At 38.2% G+C, this 25,909-nt stretch overlaps 1 protein-coding gene across 1 annotated transcript in view; it reads right to left on the bottom strand.

The window, feature by feature from the left end:
- The window catches only part of LOC124967984 (olfactory receptor 1D4-like), a 36,614-nt gene extending 11,014 nt beyond the window's left edge, over positions 1-25,600 (bottom strand). Inside the window, exons 1-2 of the mRNA XM_047530399.1 lie at positions 25,442-25,600; positions 11,618-12,100 (exon numbers count right to left, since the gene is read on the bottom strand). Coding sequence (XP_047386355.1) covers positions 11,618-12,100; positions 25,442-25,600 — 642 coding nt within the window. The remainder of the gene's footprint in view (positions 1-11,617; positions 12,101-25,441) is intronic.
- Positions 25,601-25,909: the final 309 nt, after the last annotated feature.

Raw genomic sequence — 25,909 nt, 5'->3', positions numbered from 1 at the left:
GCCAATTTGCATTCCCACCAGCAATGTATGAGTGTAACTTTTCCCCCACATCCTTGCCAACATTTATTTTTTGCTTCTATTCTTGATAATTTCCATTATGATTGGACTGAAATGAAATCTTAGAGTTGTTTGGATTTACATTTCTCTAATTGCTAAAGATATTGAACTTTTGATTATGCATCTTCTTCTGAGAAGTGTCTGTTCAGTTCCTTAACCCATTTATTGATTGGGTTCTTTGTATTTTTGGTGTTAAGTTTTTTGAGTTCTTTATATATCCTAAAGATTAATAGTTTATCTGAGGTTCATATGGCAGAGATTTTCTCCCAGTCTGTAGACTCTCTTCACATTATTGATTGTTTCTTTTGTTGAAAAGCTTTACATTTGAGTCCATCCCATTTATTGATTCATGATTTAACTTCTTGTGCTTTGGGGATCTTGTTAATGAAGTCAGATTCTAGGCTGACATGATGAAGATTTGGGCCTACTTTTTCTTCTAGTAGTCACAGGGTCTCTGTTCTACTGCCTAAGTCCTTGATCCACAGTGAACTGAGTTTCATGCATGGTGAAAGATAAGGGTTTAATTTCATTTTGTTATATGTGGCTTTCCATTTTTCCCAGCACCATTTGTTTGTTGAGTAAGTTCTTTCCTCCAGTGAATGTTTTTGGCACCTTTATTTAGTATGAGATATCTTTATTTATGTGGGTTTGCTTCTATGTTTTCTATTCTGTACCATTGGTCTCTATGTCTGTTTTGGTGCCAGTACCATGCCATTTTTGTTACTATTGCTTTGTAAAATAGTTGAAGTTCTGGTATTGCGATACCCCCTGTTTCATTCTTCCTGCTAAGGATTGCTTTAGCTATTCTGGGTTTCTTATTCTTCCAGATGAATTTCATAATTGCTTGCTCTATTTCTGTAAGGTACATCATTGGGATTTTAATTGGAATTGCATTGAATCTGTATAGCACTTTTGGTAGTATGGCCATTTTGACAATATTAATTCTGCCTATCAAAGAACATGGGAGATCTTTCCATCTTCTAAGGTTTTCTTTAATTTCTTTCTTTAGTGTTCTGTAGTTCTCATTGTAGAGGTCTTCCACCTCTTTTGTGAGATTGATTCCCAAGTATTTTATTTTTTTTTCGAAGCTATTGTGAATGGGGTAGTTTTCATTATTTCTCTTTCTGAAGATTCATCACTTATGTATAAAAATGCACTAGATTTATGACCATTGATATTATATCCTGCTACTTTACTGAATTCACTTATGAGTTCTAAAAGTTTTCTGGTGGAATTTCCTGGTTCCTCCAAATATATAATCATGTCATGAGCAAACAGGGATAGTTTGAGTTCTTTTCCTATTCACATCCCTTTAATTTCCTTGGTTTGTCTAATTGCTCTGGCTAGAGTTTCAAGGACAATAATATGGTCTTTTGACAATATCAGTTCTGCCTATCCAAGAGCATGGGAGATCTTTCCATCTTCTAAGATTTCAATTCCTTCCTTTAGTGTTCTGTAGTTTTCACCTCTTTGCTTATATTGATTCTCAAGTATTTTATTTTTTTGAGTTGATTGTGAATGGGGTAATGTTCTTTATTTCTATTTCAGTGGATTCACTACTGATGTATAGGAATGTGTTTGATTTATGGGTATTGATATTATATCTTGCTACTTTGACAAATTCATTTATTATTCTAGAAGATTTTTGGTGGAACTCTTTGAATCTTCTAAATATAGAATCATGTCATCAACAAATACTGATAGTTCCAGTACTTCTTTACCTATTTGTATACCTTTAATTTCCTTCTTCTGTCTAATTGCTATACTAGAGTTTCAAGGACAATGTTGAATAAAAGTGGTGAAAGAGGGCATCCTTGTCTTGTTCCAGATTTTAGAGAGAATGCTTTCAATTTTTCTCCATTTAGAATTATGTTGACCTTGTGTTTAGCATACAGGGCTTTTATGATATTGAGGTATGTTCCTATTATCCCTAGTTTTTCTAGTTTTTTTAAACATAAATGGGTGCGGCATTTTGTCAAATGCTTTTTCTGCATCTATTGAGATGATCATATGATTCTTGTTTTTAAATCTATTTGTTGTTATGAATTATGTTTATTGATTTTTGTAGGTTGAACCAACCCTGCATCCCTGAGATGAACCCCACTTGATTGTCATGCACTATCTTTTTAATATGTTTTTGCATGCAACTTGCCAGAATGTTATTGAGAATTTTAGCATCTATATTCATCAGGGATATGAGTCTGAAATTTTCTGTCCTTGATGTGTCTTTGTCTGGTTTTGATATCAAAGCCAAACTCATATGATGAGTTTTGAAGGGTTCCCTCCTCTTCTATTCATGGAATAATTTGAGGAGTATTGGCGTTAATTCTTCTTTGAAGGTCTTGTAGAACACAGGTAAGAATCCATCTGGTCTTGCGCTTTTATTTATTGGTAGGCTTTTAATTGTGCTTTCTATTTCATTACTTGAAATTGTTCTGTTGAAATCATGCATGACTTCCTGATTCAGTTTAGATAGATCCTATGTCTCTAGAAATTTGTCATTGTCTTCAATGCTTTCTATTTTATTAGAGTATAAATTTTCATAATAGTTTCTAATTATCTTCTATATTTCAGTTGTGTCCATTGTGATATTTCCTTTTTCATCATGTGTTTTAGTAATTTTGGTTTTCTCTCTTTTTCTCTTTGTTAATGTGGCTAAGAGTTTATCAATTTTATTAATTTTTTCGTGGAACCAACTTTCTGTTTTGTCAATTTTTTCAACTTTTTTGTTTCATTCTCATTGATTTCAGCTCTAATTTTAATTATTTACTGTCTTCTAGTACTTTGGGTGTTGATTTGTTCCTCTTTTTCTAGGGCTATGAGATGTAGTATTAGGTCATTTATTTGTTGACTTTTTATTCTTTTAAGAAATGAGTTCAATGCTAGGAACTTTCCTCTTAGTACTGCCTTCATAGTGTCCCAGAGAATTTGGTATGTTGTGTTGGTGTTCTTATTTAACTTTAAGTATTTTTTTATTTCCTCCTTGATTTCTTCTACTGTCCATTCATCATTACATGCTTTTCTATGACTTCCTCATTTTGAAAGTCTGGGTGGGTAATAGTAGAGGTCTGAATTGGTGTTCCCCTATACACAATTTGCTTTTTTTCTCTCATGACCTTTAAACTGTTATCCTTATTCTGTATTTTAGTCATTTTCATTAAAATTTGTCTTGGTGTGGGTCTGCTCTAATCTTGTACATTTGGAGTTCTGTAAGCCTCTTGTATTTGATTCATGTAGGTAATTTATAAGGAACCACTTGCATTTTATTTTCATTCCTTATTTGGGTAAAAAAATGAATGAAAAAAAGAACTTAGAACTTTAACTTTCTTGTTTTTTAGTACTGGGGATTAAACTCAGAGGCACACAAAAAATAAAGCAGCATCCCAGTCCTATTTTTGTATTTTATTTAGAGACAGTGTCTCACTCTGTTGCTTTGCACCTTGCAGTTGCTGAGACTGGTTTTGAACTCACAATGCTCAGTTTCCAATCTCACTCTACTACAGTGAAGAATGAAAGCACAGAAAATGCAAAACAACAGGTGGACACAACTCTGTAAGTTTGGTGTGGCAGACTTCTCCGAGGTACATTTCAAATGGACACTATGGGTACTGAGAACAGGCAGTTCTGCTGTGCAGCCTCCTCAGGGTACATCTCCTGTCCCTGTTCCTCAGGCTGTACATGAAGGGGTTCAGCACAGGGCTGACCACAGTGACCATCACTGAAGCTACTGCACTGTCTCTGGGAGAATGTGACATGGCTGAACCAAAGTACCCTCCAAGGCCTGTTCCTTAAAACAGACAGACACCTGCCAGGTGAGACCCACAGGTGAAGAAGGCTTTGTACTTCCCACCTGAGGGTGGAAGTTTCAGAATGGGGGAATCTTACAGTAAGAGAAAAGAATCCCTGAGATGGGAAGAATACCAAATATGGCACTAAAACATAAATAACTGTGATATTGGTGAAAGTATGAGAATAGGCAAGGTTAATAAATTGAGAAGGGGAACAGAAGAACTTCAAAATTTCCATATCTTTAAAGTTGGTAAATTGTAACGAAATTAAGTTGTGTATCTGGGAGTTCAAAATGATTGTGTAGTTCAGTAATGCTTGCACATTTTGGGGGGTAAAAAGCTTAGAATAAGGTAACTAAAAACCAGGTACCTAGCAGAAGTGAAGTGTTCCTCCTGAATTCGATACTCCTTCAGCAATTTTCTCAGTGTGAAAGACACAATCCTAGAACTCTTGCATGATTGGCGTCTGTGTTATTCTCTTCCTTGGAAACACACATTCTTAAGTGGCACAGAAATGAGCAATGTTAGACCAAGAAAATCACACTAACAAGGCCATAGTCATGGTAAAGTGCAGCTCTCTCTTCAAGGGCAGCAGAGAATAAAGAACATCCTTCCCACTTAAAAAATTCAGTGTCATTAAAGAAAATTTAAAAGCTGTCAAATATGCCCAGTTTTATTCTATGACAATGGCACAAATTTCTTCATTAGGATATTTATAAGTACTGTGCTAAAGTAGGCACTCCATTATTTGAACACTAAATTAAATTTGACAGTTTATAGTCAAAAGCATCCTATGTAACAGATTAAAATGAAGTTTTTCAATATTCTTATATGTCATGATCATCCAATTTATGAATATAGATTCCACCCAACTTCTGTTTGCCTTTTAAAAATTGTCAAACAAGCTTTTAAATTTTCTTTAATGACACTGAATTTTTTAAGTGGGAAGGATGTTCTTTATTCTCTGCTGCCTTTGAAGAGAGAGCTGCACTTTACCATGACTATGGCCTTGTTAGTGTGATTTTCTTGGTCTAACATTGCTCATTTCAGTGTCACTTAAGAATGTGTATTTCCAAGGAAGAGAATAACACAGACGCCAATTGTCCCCAACTGCAGACACAGGTCCTCGGGAGACTGAGTCAGTCAGATCTCAAGCTTGAGGACAATCTGGGTAAATTAATCAACTCTGGTCTTAAAATTCTAAAACATCTGGGGATTTAGCACAATGGCAGATCTCTTACCTGGCAGGCACAAGACTGATGTTAATACCCAGTTTCAAACACAAAACTATGAATATGTCACTCCTAACCTACTCTGAAGAAATTCAAATTCTGACACATATGATTTTGTTAAATACACAAAATCTGTGACATTACTAACCACAAATGTGGCATTAGTGCACAATGCATATTTCATCCAAGGTTTAAATTGTAATGTAATATTATGAAATTCTTTTAAAACTTTTAAAATTATTTAGCAGTTTCTTTGTCTGATGACACTATCTCAGTAGTGTATTTTGTAGGAGGACATCTCCATGAGTTCTCTTATTCCTCATTTCTATACTCTACAATGGCCTGCTAGTTTTGCTTCATTGTTATGACCCTTCTTTGTCCTTGTTCTCTTTAGGTATACAAGACAGTAGGGTGCATTTTAATATATTCTACATTCATGGAGTATAACTTATTCCAGTTAGGATCCCATTCTGGTGGCTGATGTTAATCCTTTAATTTTCACTTGAGGACCTCAGCATGGAGCATAGGCACCTATAAGGTAAGTGTAAATTGCAAGTTGGAACCTCCTTGTGCCTAGTTAAGAGGTTTCTTGTTCATCCTGCCTGAATGGTGAACTGCGGCTCCCCAACTTCAGCTGCATGAAGACCACCTGTGTGCATTACCATTGTCAGCTGACACTGTGATTCCATTGTATAAAATACAAAAGAGAAAAGGACAGGAAATAAGGTAAACACACCTCCTCTGTAAAATGGGGATAAGCATTATGTACCTAGCAAAGGTTTTTGAGAGAAAGAGTTTTTTTATTATGGATCAAATTCAATGCAGATTAAAATAACAAAATAAATGTCAAACACAAGAAGATGAATTATATTAAAAGGGTCCTTTCAGCTACCATTATAAGGGCAAGATGAGCAGATTTCAAAGCAGAGTTCTAGTTACTGTTCCTGGTGCACGTGGTTACACTTAATCTCACTTTCACTGTGGCACACTGAGGCAGCCTCTGACATCACATGACAATCGCCTTCCCAATACCAGCATTTTCCCTCCTTCCCTACCTCCCCCACTCCCCTCCCCTTCCCTATTGGTCTCCCTTCAACGTTGTCAGAAAGATTTTAAACAATCTTTGAAACTGTGTCAACTTGTGGTTACGTGATTCATTTATCAATATATTTACCGTGGATATTTTAATATATATGGATCTCTGCCTTCACCCAAACTAATGTCATCTCATTATATATATGTGAACTCAATGTGGTTGAGAACCACTGTCCTAGAATATTATCTGGACTTCAGAAAATGATCCTTTAATATTACCTGTAATTCCAGGCAGTAGCACCCTCTGCATTCATTAAAATACAAACATTTAGTAATGTGTGCTCCAAGCTGATATTTTATACACATTTGAATTATGACTTGCAAAATTTGAATAATTGATAGCTCTGTATGATTCCATTCTTCTGAAGGATTCCTGTCCCCCAAAGGTAAATTCTGTCAGGATTTGGTAGACATATTTTCCTGTCAATACTTCCATGTCAGTTTTGGTTTATGAAATGGATTATAAAATTTTTGGTTAAAAAAAAAAACTTGCCTAAAAACATCTAATGTTTATCTAAGCTGTATGTATCAAAAAAAAGTCTTTTCCCTGAAATATTCTAGTTTACATAGAGGTGGTTTTAAATCTCTCTGTGATGTACCAGCAAGTAATGGAAAGAATTACTTGATGATTACACATTATTTATGAGTTCATTATAAAGACAATACTTTGATATTCTTATGCTTTTATCCATATCATATCACTAAAAAAACCCCATGCTCTACTTGGGCACTGGGTAGTTTTTTGAATTCCAACAATTGATGCACATTCAGTTTTACTACCAATTATTCTCATTTGTTGTCCCAGTAAAAAGTCAGTCATCAATACATCCCTTTGTCCTTATAAACACCCCCAATGTATTCTTACGGTCTGTCTATTAATAATCCTTCCATGACACCTAAACAAAAAATGTCATCTCCTCCAGTCAATCAATTGCTATTGGGTGCCAGCAGGGGAGACTGTGTCCTGCAACGGCAGTCAGAAAATCACCCTTGCAGTCCAGAGTCACTGACCAGCTGTTGTACAAAAACATGTATGTATCTCTCCTCCTCTCTGAACTTAACTTGTTACCAGCTCCACAACATGCTTGGCACATGAGTGGAGTTTAAGCCTGGAAATAATTGGTCATTGCAGTCACTTTTTTAAAAAGACAGAATTTGATGTCACAGAATAGTGATCTTTTGAGCAACACAAATATTTGCTAAAGAGCACCTAGGTCTGGAACAATGTGAAACTGTAATTTGTCTCATTCCAAGCTGTAAGATTTACCCAATGTCTTCACCTATTGGCTCTTTTTAACCCATTAAAGCCTCTGCTATGATTTTGAAGGACTGATTATGTAGATGTGCTTCAAGGATTGTAAGACCCATATGTCCATGACATAGATGCAAACAACAGCTATGTTACCTGGTCTCTAGCTCTACAAGACATTCCTGAAAGGGTGAAAATTACAGAGAGAAAAACATCAACGTTAATGAAGCCACACTGATTATGGAAAGATTTGTGGACCAAAAATATTAGATTCAATATCTAGAGAGATATTAATTTTGATGTCTCTTCTGGGCCTCCAAGATATAGACTCTGGGCAATTAGAAATGAATTAGTCATTCTTGTCAAATATATAATTTATTTTTATTGTCAAAGAAAAATTAAATGTTTTACTTAAGAAATAGGAGAAATTATTAAAAGGATATTTTAATTGAGCAATGTCACCCACTGCTCTGCCCTGTGATCTAGCAGGAGGTCACAAAAGGAACAGGACACTAAGCAAGGGGTCTCTTCCCATAGTGACAGGAAATGAAAAGGACTTTTGGGTTGTCAAGGGGACTCCCTGCCAGGTTTCCACAGCAAGAAGCCCTTGTCTGTAATCAGACAGGCTGGCAAAAACAGAACTCACTCTTTCCTACCTAATAGCCTCATGAAAGTTACTAAGTTACTTTTCATTTGAAATCATTATAATGTAGACACTTTTAGCAACAGAAAAGCAATACAGATCAATCCTAAACAGCTACAGAGAACACAAATGAGTACTTGGGATTTAAAAACTCTCAGGAGAGCTTCGTATTGTTGTAGTTGGTGTCTTCCTCCTCCTCATTCCCGTTGTCTCCCTCCTAATCTTCTGTGGTGCTATAGACCAGGGTGGAAGGACCCATTGTCTCCTCTCAGGGGTGAGCTGTGTATGGGAAGTGGAACCATTGTGGGAGGAAAGAAAAGCAGCAAATAAGAGCTCTGAGACTCACCACCACCAAGAGCAGAGAATGTACAGTCCCCACAGCTGAACTATGGCACCTTGGTGTCCTCTCCTCTGGCTGCAACAACGATGAGGAATCCAAACTTCCCCTCCTCCCTTCACCACCTCCCTTGGCACTGACTAGGTAGCACTGGGCCTCCGCTGTGTCAGGACCAAGGACTGAGATCTGATGCTTCCCCTCTGCTGAATCTTTAGTTGAGGTTTGGTCTGAGTCCTCAGGATTGAGATGAATACCTTGAGAGGCAGAAACTTCCCAATTCAGACAGCCATGGAGGAACGAGATGCATATGCGGGTCCCACTGCACTGAGTCAAGTTGGAGAGCTGGAGGCAGAGGATGTGTGCTGACTGTTCTGTGACCTTGGAGCCTCCATGAATAGAGTTCACAATTAGCCAGGCTGGGTCTCATTCTTCATCTAACTTCTAACTTCATCTTCTTCTAACATTAGCAGAGGAAAAACAAGTGAAGGAATTGAATGTCCGCTAAGGAGTATTGTCTCTTCCTTTAAGCTGGAAATCATGGGCAGTATTTACTTATTTCCTGTCATTTTTATTGCCATCTATTAACCTACTCATTATTAGGATTCAGTGTGGTATTTCCCTCCATGCACACAGTGCACGTTGATCCCCATCCAACCATCATTCTAGTCTCCCCATGCCTGTGCACCTTCCCCACTTCCTAGCAATCACTACTCTACATGCAGGTTGACTTTGCTCACTTTCCAGGTGTGAGAGAGAATGTGCAGTACTGACCTTGCTGTGTCTATGTTTTTATTTTTTATTTTATTGCTTTATTTTTTGAAATAAATTTTTCATTTTGCTTCCATTGCTCATTGAGGCAAAATTTGCCAAAAGTGTGCTTTCCACCATTTTCAGTGAGCACAGTTCCATGACGTTCTGACATTCACATTGTGGCACAATCTGCCGTGCCACCAGTCCCCAGAAATTTTTCATCCACCTGAACTGAAAATTTCACTTCATTCAAAATCTCCCCATTTTTTTCTCCCTGACCCTAGGTGTCTCCATCCCACTATGGAACATGGGGAGGTATTACAGATATGAAGCTACAAAACTATTCTGAGTATAGATTTACTTATGTATATATGAATGCCTCTGTGTATCTTAGCTTTCTTTCCCATTGACAAAATACCTAGGGAGAATTATTTAAAGCTTAAAAGGAGGAAATATTTATTTTGGCTCACTTAGAGGTTTCAGTGCATGACCAGTGACCCTGTGGTGAAGAAGATCACCAAGGCTGAGGAAGTATGGGGGCGAAAATCTGCTCTTTTATGACTTTCTGAAGCTGTGTGTGTGTGTGTTTGTGTGTGTGTGTGTGTGTGTGTGTGTGTGTGTGTGTGTAAGAAAGAGAAAGGAGAGCATGTGAAGGCAGTTATTAATATCAAGAAATTAAATCTGAAGATAACTCAAATCATGATAAAATGTTACATATGAAGTACATGCTATTAAATATTTGCTTTTCAGTTAAATATTAATTTGCTGTTTATTCATCTATTTGGGAATAGAAAAGAAAGTAGAATGAATCAGACATCACTCTCCTCTGCTCATATATAAATACATGACTAATGTAACTCCACATCATGTTCACCAATGAGAATGGGATCAAAATTATAATGGGTTCCACCCCATGTATGTTTAATATGTCAAAATATACCCTACATTCATGTATATCTAAAAACAACAAATAAAAGAAAGCCTCATTATGAAATCCATCCTCTTGCCCTTCATACATACTTTCAAAACATTTCTGAAGTATATTCAGCAATAATTCTTCCAGGATCACCAATCAAGAAATTTCACCTTGACAAGGGAATGATATTTCCACTAGGCTGCAGAAGAGGACTCACTGCTCTGGAAGGAGGTCAGGAATTGAGCACTGGAGCCTCCTGTCCCTGGACATTTGCAATATGCAGCAAGTGTGCATCTTTCCACAGCTACGTGCAGACTGCATGGGAAGATAAATGTATCACCCATTTCTTCAATAAGCGTGCCCCTAGTCACTTGGAATATAATATTTATTTAGTCATAATATTTTTTTCCAAATAGAAAACCTATCCTTAGCAAACAGGGAGTTTATTGATGAATTCAGTTGTGAGGAGGCATGGGAATCTGGAATGATGTAAAACTATAAACATCCCTCAGCTTAATTCAAAAGTTTTCTCTACCTCTACACTTCTTTACTTATTTCTTTTTTCTTTTCCATGAACTTAATATATTCGGCTGTAATCTTTGAATAATCAAATGTGTATTGTGTAAAGCTGAGTTAAAAGTCCCTAATGAGCACAAAATAATCAGAAACAAGGACTACTTTATATTTGTTTTCTATTGAATGATTCTGAAATAGATGACATTGGACACAGGAAAATATCACTTACGTTAAGGGTACATTGATTGAACCAATTCTTTTAAACCTATTTTTCTAAGTGTCTATTCCATGCATAAATTAGGTTTTTATTTTTAGGCCTCTTGTGTGCCAAGCAAGGTGTAGTATATAGTAAATAGGGTCTGGAATGTGGGAAGAGAAAATGAAGATTTAGTTATTCCTGTCCAAACACAGCATATACATATGTAAAGACAGAGTGAACTAATTACCTTCTCCCAGAATTTTAATTTCCTAAACTAAAAATGTGCAACCATTCAATAAAAGCTCTGCATTCTGTCTTCTCCCATTCCTGGGAACCACCTTTCCACTCTAAAACATGATGAGGAAATAAAGACATCATCCTTGAAGTTAATGTGATAAGGAGGCTGGATTTAATATCTAAATGTTTACTTGTGCTGCATTTCCAGAAGACATTCCAAATGTATGCCACACACCTGAGATTACACTGTTCTCAGGGCACATTTAATGTCCTTGTTACTCAGGCTGTAGACAAAGGGGTTCAGCATGGGAGTGATCACAGTGTTCATCACTGAGGCCACTGCACCCTTCCTGGTGAAAGATGACTGATCTGAAGAAAAGTACAATCCAATGCCTGTTCTATAAAATAAGCAAACAACTGAGAGGTGAGACCCACAGGTGGAGAAGGTTTTGTACTTCCCACTTGATGAAGGGATTCTCAGAATGGTGGAAACAATTTTATAATAAGAGAAACAGATCCCTGAGAGAGGAAGAAAACCATAGAAGGCACCAACAAAACACCTGACTGTATTTTTGGTATTGGTAAATGGTAATCCCACCAAATTGTGCAGCAGGGATTCCAAAAAGCCCAAGAAAAAAGACACCAAAACTAGGAGGCCACAGAGGCGAGGGTTCATGATGACTTGGTAATGCAGTGGCTGACAGATGGCCATAAAGTAGTCACAGGCCATCATAGTTAGAAGCATGTCATTCATACATCCAAAAATGATGAAAAGTGACATCTGTGTCAGCCAGCCCACATAGGAGATGGCTCTGCTGTGAGTTTGGATGTTCACCAGCATCTTTGGGACAGTGGTGGAGATGAAGCAGATGTCAGTCAAGGACAGGTTGGAGAGGAAGAAGTACATGGGGTTGTGGAGGTGGGAGTCAGAGCTGACAGCCAGGATGATGAGCAGGTTCCCAAGCACTGTGACCAGGTACATGGACATGAACAATCCAAGGAGGATGGACTGCAGGTCTGGGTCCTCTGAGAGTTCCATGAGACATGTGTCATATTTGGTGCTTCTATTCTGCTTGTACAACTTTTGAAAAAGAAAACATGATTAGAAAAGGGAACAAATAAATGTCAAGTACTCAAAATGACACCAATTTCTTTGATTGCAATTGTTTAAAACACTGTGTAAGAACTAGCACCCTATTAGCTGAATACTTACTTAAAGTGTTAGTTCATATCAGAAAGCATGCTACCACCCAGGAAATTTTTAGCTTCTTGACTTTTCATATAAGCCTTCCTGGTTATATTCTCCTCACCAAAATTTTAATTGTGTATTTTAAATTATTCATACACTATTTTTACCCTTAGCTTTAGTGATCTCACCGTTTGTGAGTGTACACACAAGTACTGGCATCACAGACCACAAATGTGTCCTCTGTGTGCCCCACAGAGGTCAGTGGTAAAACAGAAATGCTGGAACATATTTTGGAGTTCTATGTTTTATGCATGTAATTTGTATTAGTCCCTTGAAAAGCCCATTAAATGTCTAGTGAGGAAGACAGGTATTTGATTTAAAAAAAAAATCACTTTCCTAATGTCCTGTGATTAACACCTCATTGTTTTTCTGACCTTAAACTCTCCCATAGATAGTTGAGGACTGTAGAACCAGGGAAAACCCCAAGCCTGTGTGAGTCCTTCCTTCTTACACCATTTAACAGACTTTCACATCAATATCTCTGTACTTGGATGCAACTCTCTTACCTCAGCTACTTGAAGGCCATTCAGGGTTATTAGTTTTTGATATAATGATAATTATATCATGATAATTATACCATGATATAATAAAAAAATTCAAAAGGGAAAATTAGAAGAAATATGATAAATATGATTGGCCATTTACTCATGTCTAAATTGGAGACAATAATTTCTTAGTTTATGGTATTATCACAATGCTGTTATTAAAATCTGTATTTAAAACTGTGAATATTTAAAACATTTTTTATCTTTTTCTACACCAGGGTTGAGACTTAGATTCTTAGAATTTTTGCTAGCACTTAGAAAAGGCTCCATTAATACTACCTATTACTGCTGTCAATAAGTCCCACTTTTTGTATTAAAAACCAACACTTAGAAATATAGATTACAGAACTGGTAATTTATAGGAATTTGAATTGTCAGTTACAAAATTTCACTTCTTGTTTTCTCTGCAGAAATCTATTCTAATGCTCACCTGCTCTGCAAAAGAAATAGCTCTAATGGTTCAGGAGATACATTTAAAAATTTTTTGTGTTCATTTTAGCACTGGGGACAGAAGCTGGAGCCTTAGGCATGCTTTCAATGCCTTCCCACTGAGCTGAAATCCTAGCCCAATGTGGGTATAATTATTATTAGATATATGCATGTCAGTACTGATTTGTATGTCCATAAGCAGTTTTCCTTAAGACTTTCCTAAAAAGTCCCCTGAATTATATAAATTTTATACAACAGATGTCCTATACCCCTCAACTGGACTAAGTTACATAGTCATGCATATTTAAGTATGCCTGTGAAGTACATGAGCTACTTCAAATGACTTAGATGATGCATATCATATCCTGAGGAAGGAACAGCAAAAAAATTTTTGCAATAAAGAAAAAAAAAAGCAACACTGAAGTCCTTCTGTCTCTTTCCATATCAGAGAAATAAAATCTCCAGGTGATGTGGTCATGGAGTTATTTCCATTCCATTAATTGATGTGTTCTCCATTTTACTATTACCTATGTTTGGTATCTCCATAAAAATCAGTTCTAGTCAAATACAACCTATTACTTTTAGGGTATAAAGTAAAATGTGTACAAAGTAAAATAATACTGCTGATGTATGTTTCATAATCATCCTGATGTGATGATTGACCAAGAAATGTCATCTTGCACAGGGAATAATATTTTGATTTTTATTTCAGTAGAGGACACAGCACCCTGAGACAGGAGTAAGAACATCCACATTACAGCCCTGGCTCTCTGACCTCCTATATAAGTGGAATGTGTGCAAAACTGTCCACCTCCCAGGGTGCATACTGCTTAATGCAAATGGAGAGGAAAGCACCAACATCTTCCACATATAAAACATATAAGATACAACCAGATCCTAATAAACATTTGACCATTGTATTCTTTTTCCATGTAAAGAATTCAATCCTTATGGATATAATGAGTTTATTGATAAAAATATTTGCAATAGGCTGGCAAATACTGAAATGCTGTGATTCCAAAGTGTACATCAGAAAGTAAAGTTGACTTGGCCACATCTCTTTATTCCTCAACAACTTTGTCATCATTTCTGAATAACTGAATAACATAGATGTTTGTGTGACCATCATACAAACTCAAGCAAGAGCTGTTGTTTCTTGTGTCCTGTGTTTTGACATTCCTGAAATGGATAAAAGTGCAGAGAGGAGAGTACCAAGCCTGTTGAAGCCACACTGATTATAGACAAGCTCTAGAAACAAGGAAGAGTCCATTCAATGTTCAACAGAGATATTTAAAATTTGTGAAGCCTCATGTCTCCTAACCAAGGGTCAAGCTCTGGGAATCAGGAAATAAAAATGATTAGTCATTCCTCTCCAAATACACATCATATGTTTAAGTAAAGGTAAAATAACATGTCCTGTTACAGAAATTGGAAAACAGTGATTTCAAATGAAAGGACATTTGAGCTGAATGGTATTGATGAATGTAAGTTTAACTATATCATTACTAATCCTAGGTGTGTTTCACTATTATTTTATATGTCCATTACACATTAATCACATAAAGAACACTATTTTCTGTTTTGTACTTACTCAATCCAGTTGCAAAAAAAAAGAAATTATCGCAGCAGACAATGTTGAGCATGAGAGTACTACCTTGCCCTGAGCCACAGACACTACTGTTGGAGTGACAGATTCAAAATGAACTTAAATTTAATTGCACTGACAATTTTCATTGCTTCCACAAATCTTAGATTTTTAAGTAGATAAAACAAACATCCAAAACCCAGAGAAACCTGAGCAACATATTTAAACTCTGTGAAATGCCCTCAGTAGGAAGAAAACCAGCACTTACTGTATCTCTTTTTTTGTGATTGAGGGGACAGAACACAAGAGTGGATATGGGTGTAGAGAGCTGCAAGGAGACCCAGGAGTGGTCAGGAGGGAATCTGTGCTGGGTGATCCTGTGCCTGCTCCTCCAGGGACCTTGCCTGTGACCCTGAGCTGTCCTTGCTGTACGTGGCGTGGCAGATACCAGACACAGCTCTCCACTCTGTTCTGCCAGGACTCACAGTGGAAGCACCCCTGAGCCAGGGCTCCAGTGGAGGACATGGTGCTCTGAGAGGGGAGTCAGGAAAGAGAGACAGGGATGTGAATTTTCTTCTCGTGTTCAATAGTGGATCACTTGCCAGGATCCTCCCGGAACGTGCCTTGTGTCTGTAATCAGTCAGACTCATTCAAACTCTCCTCATTATTCTGACTTCTCTACCTAGGCATAGTTATAAAACATTACTGTCCTCCTTCCTTCCCTGGAAAACATAGGCACTAGTGCTTTGGGAAAACTCTGAGAGGACATGAAATGAATCAAGCTACGCTGGCCCTGTGGCCCAGAGCCTGGCTTGCAGGAATGTCAGGGGCATGCTCTGAGGGCCCCAGAGCTGCACCGTGGCCTGATTTCTAAGTTGGCACCTGGCAACTTGCCAGACATAGCTGCACTCATAAACAAGTTTTAGGAAGTAACTCTGGTTGGCTGTTGTACATGAGGCAATCCTGGTATCTGCCTGGAGACTGTTCCTTGATAGGCTGACTTTCCTGGTAGTCTACTCTCTGATAGGCTGATGTTCTCAATATAAGTCTGATACTTGTGGAATAAAGCCCTTTCAGTTCCTGTGATGAAGAAGAGCGTACATGTTGTGATTGTCCCCGCAGTTGGTGGGCGATCATAAGTGGTGCCGAAACCCGGGAACTTGAGTTATAAAGAAGGAACTGATCAGGTAAATACAGGGAAAGTAAAGTACATTCTGTCCAGGTTAAAGTTCACAGGAAAAGCGACGAGTTAAAGTTCGCGGGATAAGCGACGGAGATTGAGTGTTTGTAAGTGCTTTCACTTTTGTTTTGCTAGTTAAAGTGCTTTGCATTCTGTTAGTTTAATAGAGAAATATGGGCACTGAAATGTCACGAATGCGCATGGAAGGTCCCTTAAAGGATTTGCTTCGGCCAATGGAATTCCTCTTGAAACTAAAACAGCCCGAACTAAATGCAGAGAGGCCATAAAACAAGGGGAAGAGGTTTTGGAGGAAATAAAAGAGGAAAGGTCTAAAGCATCAGAAAGGGCATCAATAAGATCAGAAACAGACAAGGAAAATAAAACTGGGTGTGAGGATAGTTCAGATGAAGAGGAGGATTTACTATGTAAAACAAAAAATCTTGCTATTACAGGATCTACTAAAGAAAAGATGGGGCAAACACACAACACACATGGTGACCCTGCGCTCTCAGGTCTTAGGGCACACAGCTTCCGCAAGCGAGCGGGCAGATGGAAAGGGATTCCTTATCTTCAAGTCTCTTCTTTCTTGTCTCCTTCTTCCCCACCCTCTTAATCCCTCCTCCTCCTCCAACTTTGACTCAGCTGTTTCTGCTTCCATTCCCCAGTCCAGCCCACCTAGTCCTCCTGCCATGAGGTCCCACGTACACCGGTGGGTAGGGAGTAACCAGCCCAACCATCAGTGGCATGTCCTAGTAAGGAGTATAATATAGTAGCCCCAGTCCCCAAAAATATTGGGAGATAATTGTTTCACAATTTTCTGCGTCCAAACCTGAATTGATTACTAACCAGGATTAAGGGTTAAAATGCCCTAGGCATCAAATTTCTGCTGGAACATTTTATCCACTTTCAGATCCAAATCTCAGTCAAGGCTTACATTGAAATGTAAATAGAGAAAGCCTGAAGGCTCAGTAGGAGACCTGTCTCAAACCCCCCCCCAAAAAAAAGAAAAAAAAGGAGCAAAAAGTCTTACATGAACTCCAGCAAAAGTAAATTTTATGGTGCTTTACTAAAGTAATTAATGGCCGTATCATTTTTCCCGTATCATTTTTCCAGGACTCTTGTTTTTTTTGAATTCTACATATTTTTTGAGCTCATGACTTTTTTGATCAGTTCTATATTTTTTTTTATTCAACTAGAGTTTTTGAACATCTGTTACATTGCAATGGAGATTCACCTGAGAAGTTTCAAGGCCTTTGATTTTGTGTTATGTGTATGTCGTGCTGTCTGATGTCATGTTTTGTCTGTATCAAAACTGAGTGCTCCTAAAATTAAAATGTAAAAATGGATCCAAATACTTTTAATTCACGTGATTTAAAAAAGGTTCAATTTAAATTGGGTAAACTAATAGAAGTAAAATGTCTTGAAAATAACTCGCAAGTCTCTAGGTGGTCAAACTAATAAAATGTTGATGTTTATAAAATGTCTAATATCAATTTTTCTAGGCCTCCAACAAGAAAAAGCTGGCAAATACTGTTCAGGACACTTGTCTGATATCTTGGTTTTTACAAAATAAGTGAATTAGAGTTGACATGCATGGGATTACTCAAATGTGTTTGTAGAGAAAATCGTATTGTGTCATCACAAACTAAAAGCAAGGTTACTAAGAGTTATGTCCTAATAGGTATAATTCTAGAAATTTCATAAGAGTTGTTTCAGAATGTGAACAAAAAGGGGTCAATAGGAAAGAGAAATAAAGGTTCTGGGTATGCAAATATATTTAGTAAAAGGGAAAAGGAAATGTTTCTGGGTAAGAAAGTGCTTGTGTGATGAAATAAATGAGGGTCTAAGTAAGTGCTAAGAAAGTCTATGTAAGTAAAGGGCAAGTTTCAACAAGTTTGCATGTAACTAAGTTGGTTGTATGTATGTGAAACATTTAAAAGCTTTTTAAGGTTTTTCCTAAGGTGAAATACTAATGTTCTAATATAAATCAAAGTTTAATCTATATGGTAAAATGACATGGTAAAATAACAAGGATTTCTTAGAAACACTAATTTACTCTTAACTTTGTGTCTATTAAGTTTTATTCTTTAGAACAATTAGTCTTAAAAATAGGGGTTCATACAATTATGGTTAAGCAACTGTTAGAGTATTGTACTACGTTATAGAGTCTAAATTTTTCTTTAAAAACTAAATTTGGTAAGAACCAATTTCTCACTAAATTTGAAATAACTCTAACCACAGGTATACCTTATAACCCACAAGGACTCTTTATAAACAAAAAAAGGGGACCCTCAGGTCCCCTAAAGATAAACTTTCTCTTTGCCTCTTTATTTTAAAATTTTTTTAACTCTGGATAATGAGGGCCGCTGTGCCTCTGAGAGACATGGCAATCATAAACAACATGATAGAGCAACGGTAAAATGGACAGATGTTCTTACAGGACAATGGAATGGCCCAGGACCTGGTGCTTTACTGGAGCCACGGCTCGGTTTGTGTGTTTCCACAGGATAAAACATTGCTTATCTGGGTTCCTGAGCGACTAACTTGACCAGTGCCAACGCTACCAACAAGTAACTCAGATGCTTCTGATGTAACTTCTGACGCCCCCCTTGAACTAACTTACAACCTCTTTTTAGTCTCTTAGGATGCTATCTCTCTCAATGTTGGAATGCTTCTAGGTTCCCGCTGGCTGTCTTAATGTGTGTTCCTATGCGGAATTGCCAGTGTTGGCATCACAGTGGCCGTGGTCACCATGGTAGCAGTCTCTGCAGTGGCAGCTGCAACCGCAGCAGCAGCATTGACACAACCATACAGACAGCAACAATAATCACTTCGTCGAAAATACAGCTGCAGCCTTACAGACTAAAGAGACCCTAAAACAACATCTAACAGCAGGCATACTCCTTGTAAATCAAAGAGTGGACTTACTACAAGAACAAGTGGATATCTTGCAAGAACTTTTGGGACTGGGATGTGTTTATCCTTTAAGAGTAGTGTGTGTCACCCCTATTGCTTATAAAAACCTTAGCTCTGTGGTTATGTTATCTAAAATTCTCTCTGTCTACCTTACTGGTAATTGGTCATCTACGTTTGAAAATTTAACCAGTCAGCTATGAGCTGAAATACTCAGAGTCAATGCCACCAGGGTTCAAGTTGCATCGGTATCCAAGATGTTCTCTTTGTTATCTAACGCCCTGGGATTGACTAAACAGTGGGCTGGAACAGCAGCTATTCTGATTATTATCTGCTTAGGGATAACCTATGTTATACGCCGCCAAATCAGAGCTCACCAAGATGCCCGATGTCATCAATGGGCTATAGTACAGACTTTGTCAGCAATTGAGACAGGCACATCCCCCCAAGTATGGCTAAGCATGCTGGACCAGTAGTTAAAGACGGGTAAGATCTGTGGAAATGCATACCAACCTAAGACAGGGTTCTGACGCCTGGAGGTCAGAATTCCAATGACGGGTAAGGATGTAATTTGCCATGGACAACCTAAGACAGGCATGGTCCCAAGTCATTTTTTCTTTATTTAAAGAATAAGGGGGAGATGTCAGGGGCGGGCTCTGAGGGCCCCAGAACCGCACCGTGGCCTGATCTCTAAGATGGCGTCTAGGCAGCTTGCCAGACATAGCTGCACTCATAAACAAGTTTTAGGAAGTAACTCTGGTTGGCTGTTGTACATGAGGCGATCCTGGTATCTGCCTGGAGACTGTCCCTTGATAGGCTGACATTCCTGGTAGTCTACTCTCTGATAGGCTGATGTTCTCAATATAAGTCTGAGACTTGTGGAATAAAGCCCTTTTGGTTCCTGTGATGAAGAAGAGCGTACGCATTGTGATTGTCCTCGTGGGCGGTGGGCGATCATACAGGAATCACTGAAACGCGGGTGATGATGCCATGGTGACTGGGTCCTCGTCTTCACCATCATTGTCTTTGTGATGACTTTGCAGAATTAGGCAACAGAGTGGGGACCAGTACTTTCATGTTGTGATGTGTCCAGCAAGTATTACAAGTGTGGGAGAAAAACAAGGCTTTGAATGAGGTGCCTGGAAACCTGAGGACACAACAGCACACAAACCACACACTCTGCAGAGCTGGATTTTTGCCCATCACTGTCCCCCATGTTGCTACCCACTTCCTCAGTCAGTCCTGACAGGGAGAAGACAGTGTTTCTGAGGGGCCTTCCTGCACCCATCTTCTCCCTGGTCACTTACTGGTTTAAGCTGTTTCTCTGCTGGGTCATGACCAAGGTGTGCAGATCCTTTGCACTTCCCCTTCCTCATACTCCCTGAAGCCTCCTGCTCTTTCCTCAGCCTTGGTATAAATACAGTGTCAGACATTAGCTTCCCCAGAAGACAGCACTGGGAGGAGGAGACAGAGGCGTGGGGTCCACTGGGTGGGAGCCTTCAAGCTAAAAGCTCCAGGCACGGCCTCATCACTTACCAGTGACCTTGGAGGTTCAACACACACAGGCCACAATTAACCAAATTGTGGTTAATGTGGTTAATGTGGTTAATGTGGTTAATTGTGGTTAAATTGGTCTAGGTCACCCAAATCTCCAAGCACACTTAATATTAACAGAGAAAGAAAGAAGAGGAAAGGAAGGCCCAGCAAAGTTTTGGGTTCATTCTCTACTCAGGAGGATGTTCGGTCCGCTGTGGACTGGGTTTCCTTCTTTTCTTTTATAAGATTCACTTTTATTTTATTTCCATTTTATTAACATGAAATATATCTAACATTAATTACCATTTTTACCATTTTAAGTGCACCATCAATTTGTGTGGATTACATTCACCTTGCTCTGCAGCAATCACCAACACCCATTTCCAGAAATATTTATCTTCCCAAACTGAGACTTGGAATCCATTTAAAATACCCATATTACTGAACCCTCCAAGTCATGGAGATGACTGTTCTACTATGAAAAATTATGAGTAATTAAAGGTAAAATCTATGAAAATAACGTGAAAAAGGAGGTAGGTTTTGTAGGTCTATAGGTTTAGTTTTGATGCCACTCCCAACCTACATACACCCTCAGGATTTTTTCCCATGGTGACAAGCCCAAACTTCTGAGCATTCTTTCCTGGATAATTTCCATTTTTCATGCTCATCTCTGCACAACTAGGTTAGAACATCATCGGAACAATGGTAGAAAACTCGTAGTATTAGAGGTAACAATTCCATGATCACAGTGAAAAGCAGTCTTTTTAAAAGTAAGAGATAAAATAAATAAAATAAAATAAAATTCATTACATAAAATAAATTGCATTACCTACTTAAGGAAAAATTCATTCAAAGTAAAGGCATTTTAGGCAGCAATATATAATTTTTTTACTTTTAGTCAAGGGTAAAATTTCTCTTGGAATAATTGTGAAAACTCTATAAGTAAGTGGACTGCCTTCCTAAACAAGCAGTCTAAGCTGAAGGTTCATGATCAGCAATCACTGTTATGTGACACGAACCTACTGTGAGTTTATATATGTAGTAGGGTTTTCTGATTGCCCTCCTTTGTAACTTAAGTGGGCACCCCATTTTGTTTTTGTTTCTTTAGCAGCATTTAATATGTAAGTCCTGTCCCTGACATTTGTGGATATCAAGGTTTGAGAAGAAAATGATTTAAATGCACCTATTATATGAAATTGTGAATTGTAAAGGTGGCATTATTAATAGACTACATCAATGAGTATAAGTCTTGTAACGTGAAAACTGGCTTTGAAATGTTTTATGCAGGTTTATGCATATACCAGCATTTGCTCCATTTCAATCCTCAGTAACTTCCCTCTCCCTCCCGTCCATTCCCTTGAATCTCCTTTCTCTGTTCCACTATTCTTGTTATTTTCATGAGATCCTCTTTTTGTTTCTTGTTTTGTCCTTGCTACGACACACAAAAGAGACTATTTGAATCTTAACTTTCCTTTTCCATGTTTTTATTAGTACATTAAAGTTATACACAGGAGTCAGCTCATTTGGATATATTCATAAATATATATATATATATATATACACATACATATATATATATATACATATATATCACAATTTGCTACATTTCAGTCCCCAATAGTTCCACTTCTCTTCCTTACTCCCTTCCCTGATCTCTTCCTCTCCTCTAATAGTATTCTTTCTTTTATTTACTGTTTTTTAATAGATGCATTATCATTAGACTTAAAAGTGGAACTCATTGTGATACATCCATCTATACATCCAGTGTTTCTGAACCCAAGTAATAAGGATTACCCTAGCAATCACTTTTTTTTAAAATTCATGAAATTTTCTTCCATGATGTTTCTATGATTGAATGTTATAGGTAATTTTCCATAATAGCATGTGATGCAAGAAGGTATTAATTTCCCTTTTATCTGGGTCTTTCAGACAACTCTGGAAAGGAAGAAGACACAGGCATGAATGTTGGAAGGCAGGGTCCCTGTATCTCATGTTCTGTTTCTGTGACCAAAGAGGAGTCTAACAGCATTTTCAGGGAGTGCTTTCTCTTATACCTCTTCTAGCCAAGTATAAGCTCTGGGTAGCCTGAAATGAAGGGCTCATCATTCCTTTCTAAATATTTAGTATTTATTTCATGTGGATGAAGATGAAATGTTGTACTAGGAAGCTAGCAGAGCCAGAACACACGGTCACAGGATATTTAAGTCAATCATACAATTTTTAGTCCTGTGATTATTAACAATATTTCTGACTGTGCCCTTATTTTACATTTTCATCACACAATGCACACCTACTGTCTTTCAATCCGTACTCAATGCAGTTGTATCAATTACACATCAAACACAGGACAGTGCTGAATCTTACAGATGCTAACCTGACATGTGTCTTAGAATAGTAAGTAGATCCAGCAGGGATGCACATAAAACTTTCATCATCTGCATTCAATGCAAAGAATATTTTAACCATCAGGAAGGTTTGAGAAGAGGTCCTGAGGTCTCAGACACAGAGAGGTCTAGGCACACCATATAACAATTTCCAGACTCCTGAGCAGGAATGGAATCAGCCTCTCCTTTACAGTTTCAATGCTCCGTTTACAAGAATAGAGGAGGATGCAGAGCACAAGGCTTCCTTGGATTGGGAGCCAGAGAGACAGCTCTGTGCTGGATTATTGTGCCTCTACCCCTCCTGTCATCTTTGCATGTCATATGTAGGAATCCTTCCCACAGCAGAGGCCACAAGTGCCTCTCAGTGCTCTTTCCTGTGACCTGTTGGGAACCTCAAAACCATGGAGAGCAAGGGGTCCCTTCAGGGAAGACAGGGAAGAGATGGTTGGCTGGATTTTCATGGGGAGGACCAACCAGGAGTCTCTATTCAAGCACCAAATCTCAAACCAGTTTTGAGTCTTTTCTACCTCTGTACCTTACTTAATATGCAAATCTGCCCTCTTTCTTTTTATGTACAATCATTAAAATTTGGCCAAAAAAGAAGCAGCAACACCACTCCTGCTGTGGAGAAGCCATGAATAATACTTCATGATGTTGTGCTTGCTGTTAACCCTCCTCATTCTTTTCATCACCATCACAAACCTTTTGGAGTGCTCACAAAACAGGGTAGAGGGACACAAATTCAAGGGAAGCAGATCCAGTGTGAAGGGAAGCAAAATTTTCAATGACATTTCCACAACAAAGTACAAAATGTTAACATTCCACATGGTTTAAATATGGCTTAATGGTGACTTTCCAACATGTTCCAAGTATTATTTTGTCCTGATGGGGAGGAATGAAACAAAACTTTTGACGGTCCATCCCTGATACATCCTCTCCCTCAGCAATTTCTGAATTACACTGAGCCTCTGCAAAATCATAACCAAGGACTAAGAATAAACACCAGTCCCACCACCCAGTGCCTAAAGAAAGCTCAGGCTGTGTCCTTAGGACTGAGATGAATACACTGAGGGTTATGAGATGGAGTCAATCATGGGAGAGGAGACAGATGCATGGTCCTGTGGACTTGAACCACCAGGCTGGGCACTGACTATTGTAAGAGCTTGGATGCTCCCTGCACAGAACTCATAATTAGTCAAAATGTTCCCTGTTATCTCAATTAGTGGAGGACAAAGAAAAGACAAGATGACCACAGAGCATTTTGGCTCTTCAAGTAGTAGGCAAGAATCATGACATAATTTTGTTCTTCTTTATGACTGAAATATACTTCATTGTGTGTGCATATGTATCACTATTTATGTGTACATGAGTTAGTATATCATGTTGTCCATATCCATTCATACTCTTTACTTCTTTCTTGGTTTATTGGTACATGTGATTTGTATAGCACAGTGGATTTCATACCTTAATGCTTAAAACTAAATTGCCTCAATACTGCTACGCATCATCTCCCTTTATCCTCACTTGACACACCTCCCCTGATCCTGTTCAATTACCCTAATGCTTTTCCTTCTTCTTTCATGACATCCTTATTTAATCTTTTTCCCTCTTGCTTCCACATATGAGAGAAATCCTACAATGCTGGTCTTTCTGTGTCTGACTGACATTTTTGCTTAACATGATACTATCTAGTTCCATCCATTTTCCTGCAATTGACATAATTTTGTTCTTCTTTATGACTAAAATATACTTCATTGTGTGTGCATATGTATCACTATTTATGTGTACATGAGTTAGTATATCATGTTGTCCATATCCATTCATGCATTGAGGGATATCTAGGCTTAATCCACAACCTGTATATTATGAATTGTGTTACAAATATTCACTTCTGTCATGTGAATATTCTGACCACACTGACCATCACTGAGCTAATGCACTGTCTCTGGGAGAATGTGACATGGCTGAACCAAAGTATCCTCCAAGGCCTGTTCCTTAAAACAGACAGACACCTGCCAGGTGAGACCCACAGGTGGAGAGGCTTTGTACTTCCCACCTGAGTATGGGACTTTCATAATGGGGAAACAATCTTACAGTAAGAGAAAAGAATCCCTGAGATGGGAAGAATACCAAATATGGCACCAAAAATAAATATCTATGATATTGGTGAAGGTATGAGAAGAGGCAAGGTTAATAAATTGAGAAAGGTAACAAAAGAAATTCAAAACTTCCACATCTTTAAAGTTGGTAAATTGTAACAGAATCAAGTTGTGCATCTGGGAGTTCAAAATCCTAAATAAAAAGACACCAATTCTACGAATCCACAGAGACAAGGGCTCGTGATGACTGAGTGATGCGGTGGGTGACAGGTGACCATAAACCTTTCATAAGCCATCACAGTCAGAAGCATGCAATCCATAAGACAAAAATGATCAAAAGAGACATCTGAGTCAGTCAGCCCACGTAGGAGATGACTCTGCTGATAGTTTAGATGTTCAGAAGCATCTTTGGTACTGTGGTGGAAATGAAACCCACGTCAGCCAAGGACAGGTTGGAGAGGAAGAAGTACATGGGGCTGTGGAGGTGGGAGTCAGAGCTTACAGCCAACATGATGAGCAGATTCCCAAGCTCTATGACCAGGTACATGAACAGGAACAGTCCAAAGAGGATGGGCTGCAGGTCTGGATCCTCTGAGTGGCCCCTGAGTTGGAATTCTGTGACGCCTGTTTGATTGTGTTGTTCAGTATTGCTTGTACACATTTTGGGGAATAAAAGGCTTAGAATAAGGTAACTCAAAATCAGGTACCCAGCACAGTTGAAGGGTTCACACCTGAATTCAATACATTTGCAGCACTTTTTCTTAGGTGTGGCAAACCCAATCCAAGAACTCTTGAATGATTGGCTTCTGTGTTACTCTCTTCCTTGGAAACACACGTCCTTTAGAGGCACTGAAATGAGCAGTGTTAGACCAAGAACATCACACTAACAAGGCCATGGTCTCAGCAAAGTACAGCACTGTCTTCAAAGGCAGCAGAAAATAAGGAACATCCTTACCATTTAAAAAATACA

The sequence above is a fragment of the Sciurus carolinensis genome, chromosome 17 (genome assembly GCF_902686445.1).
Source record: "Sciurus carolinensis chromosome 17, mSciCar1.2, whole genome shotgun sequence".
Classification (NCBI taxonomy): domain Eukaryota; kingdom Metazoa; phylum Chordata; class Mammalia; order Rodentia; family Sciuridae; genus Sciurus; species Sciurus carolinensis.
The sequence above is the reverse complement of the archived record's forward strand: the minus strand, read 5'-3'. Positions and strand labels throughout refer to the sequence as shown.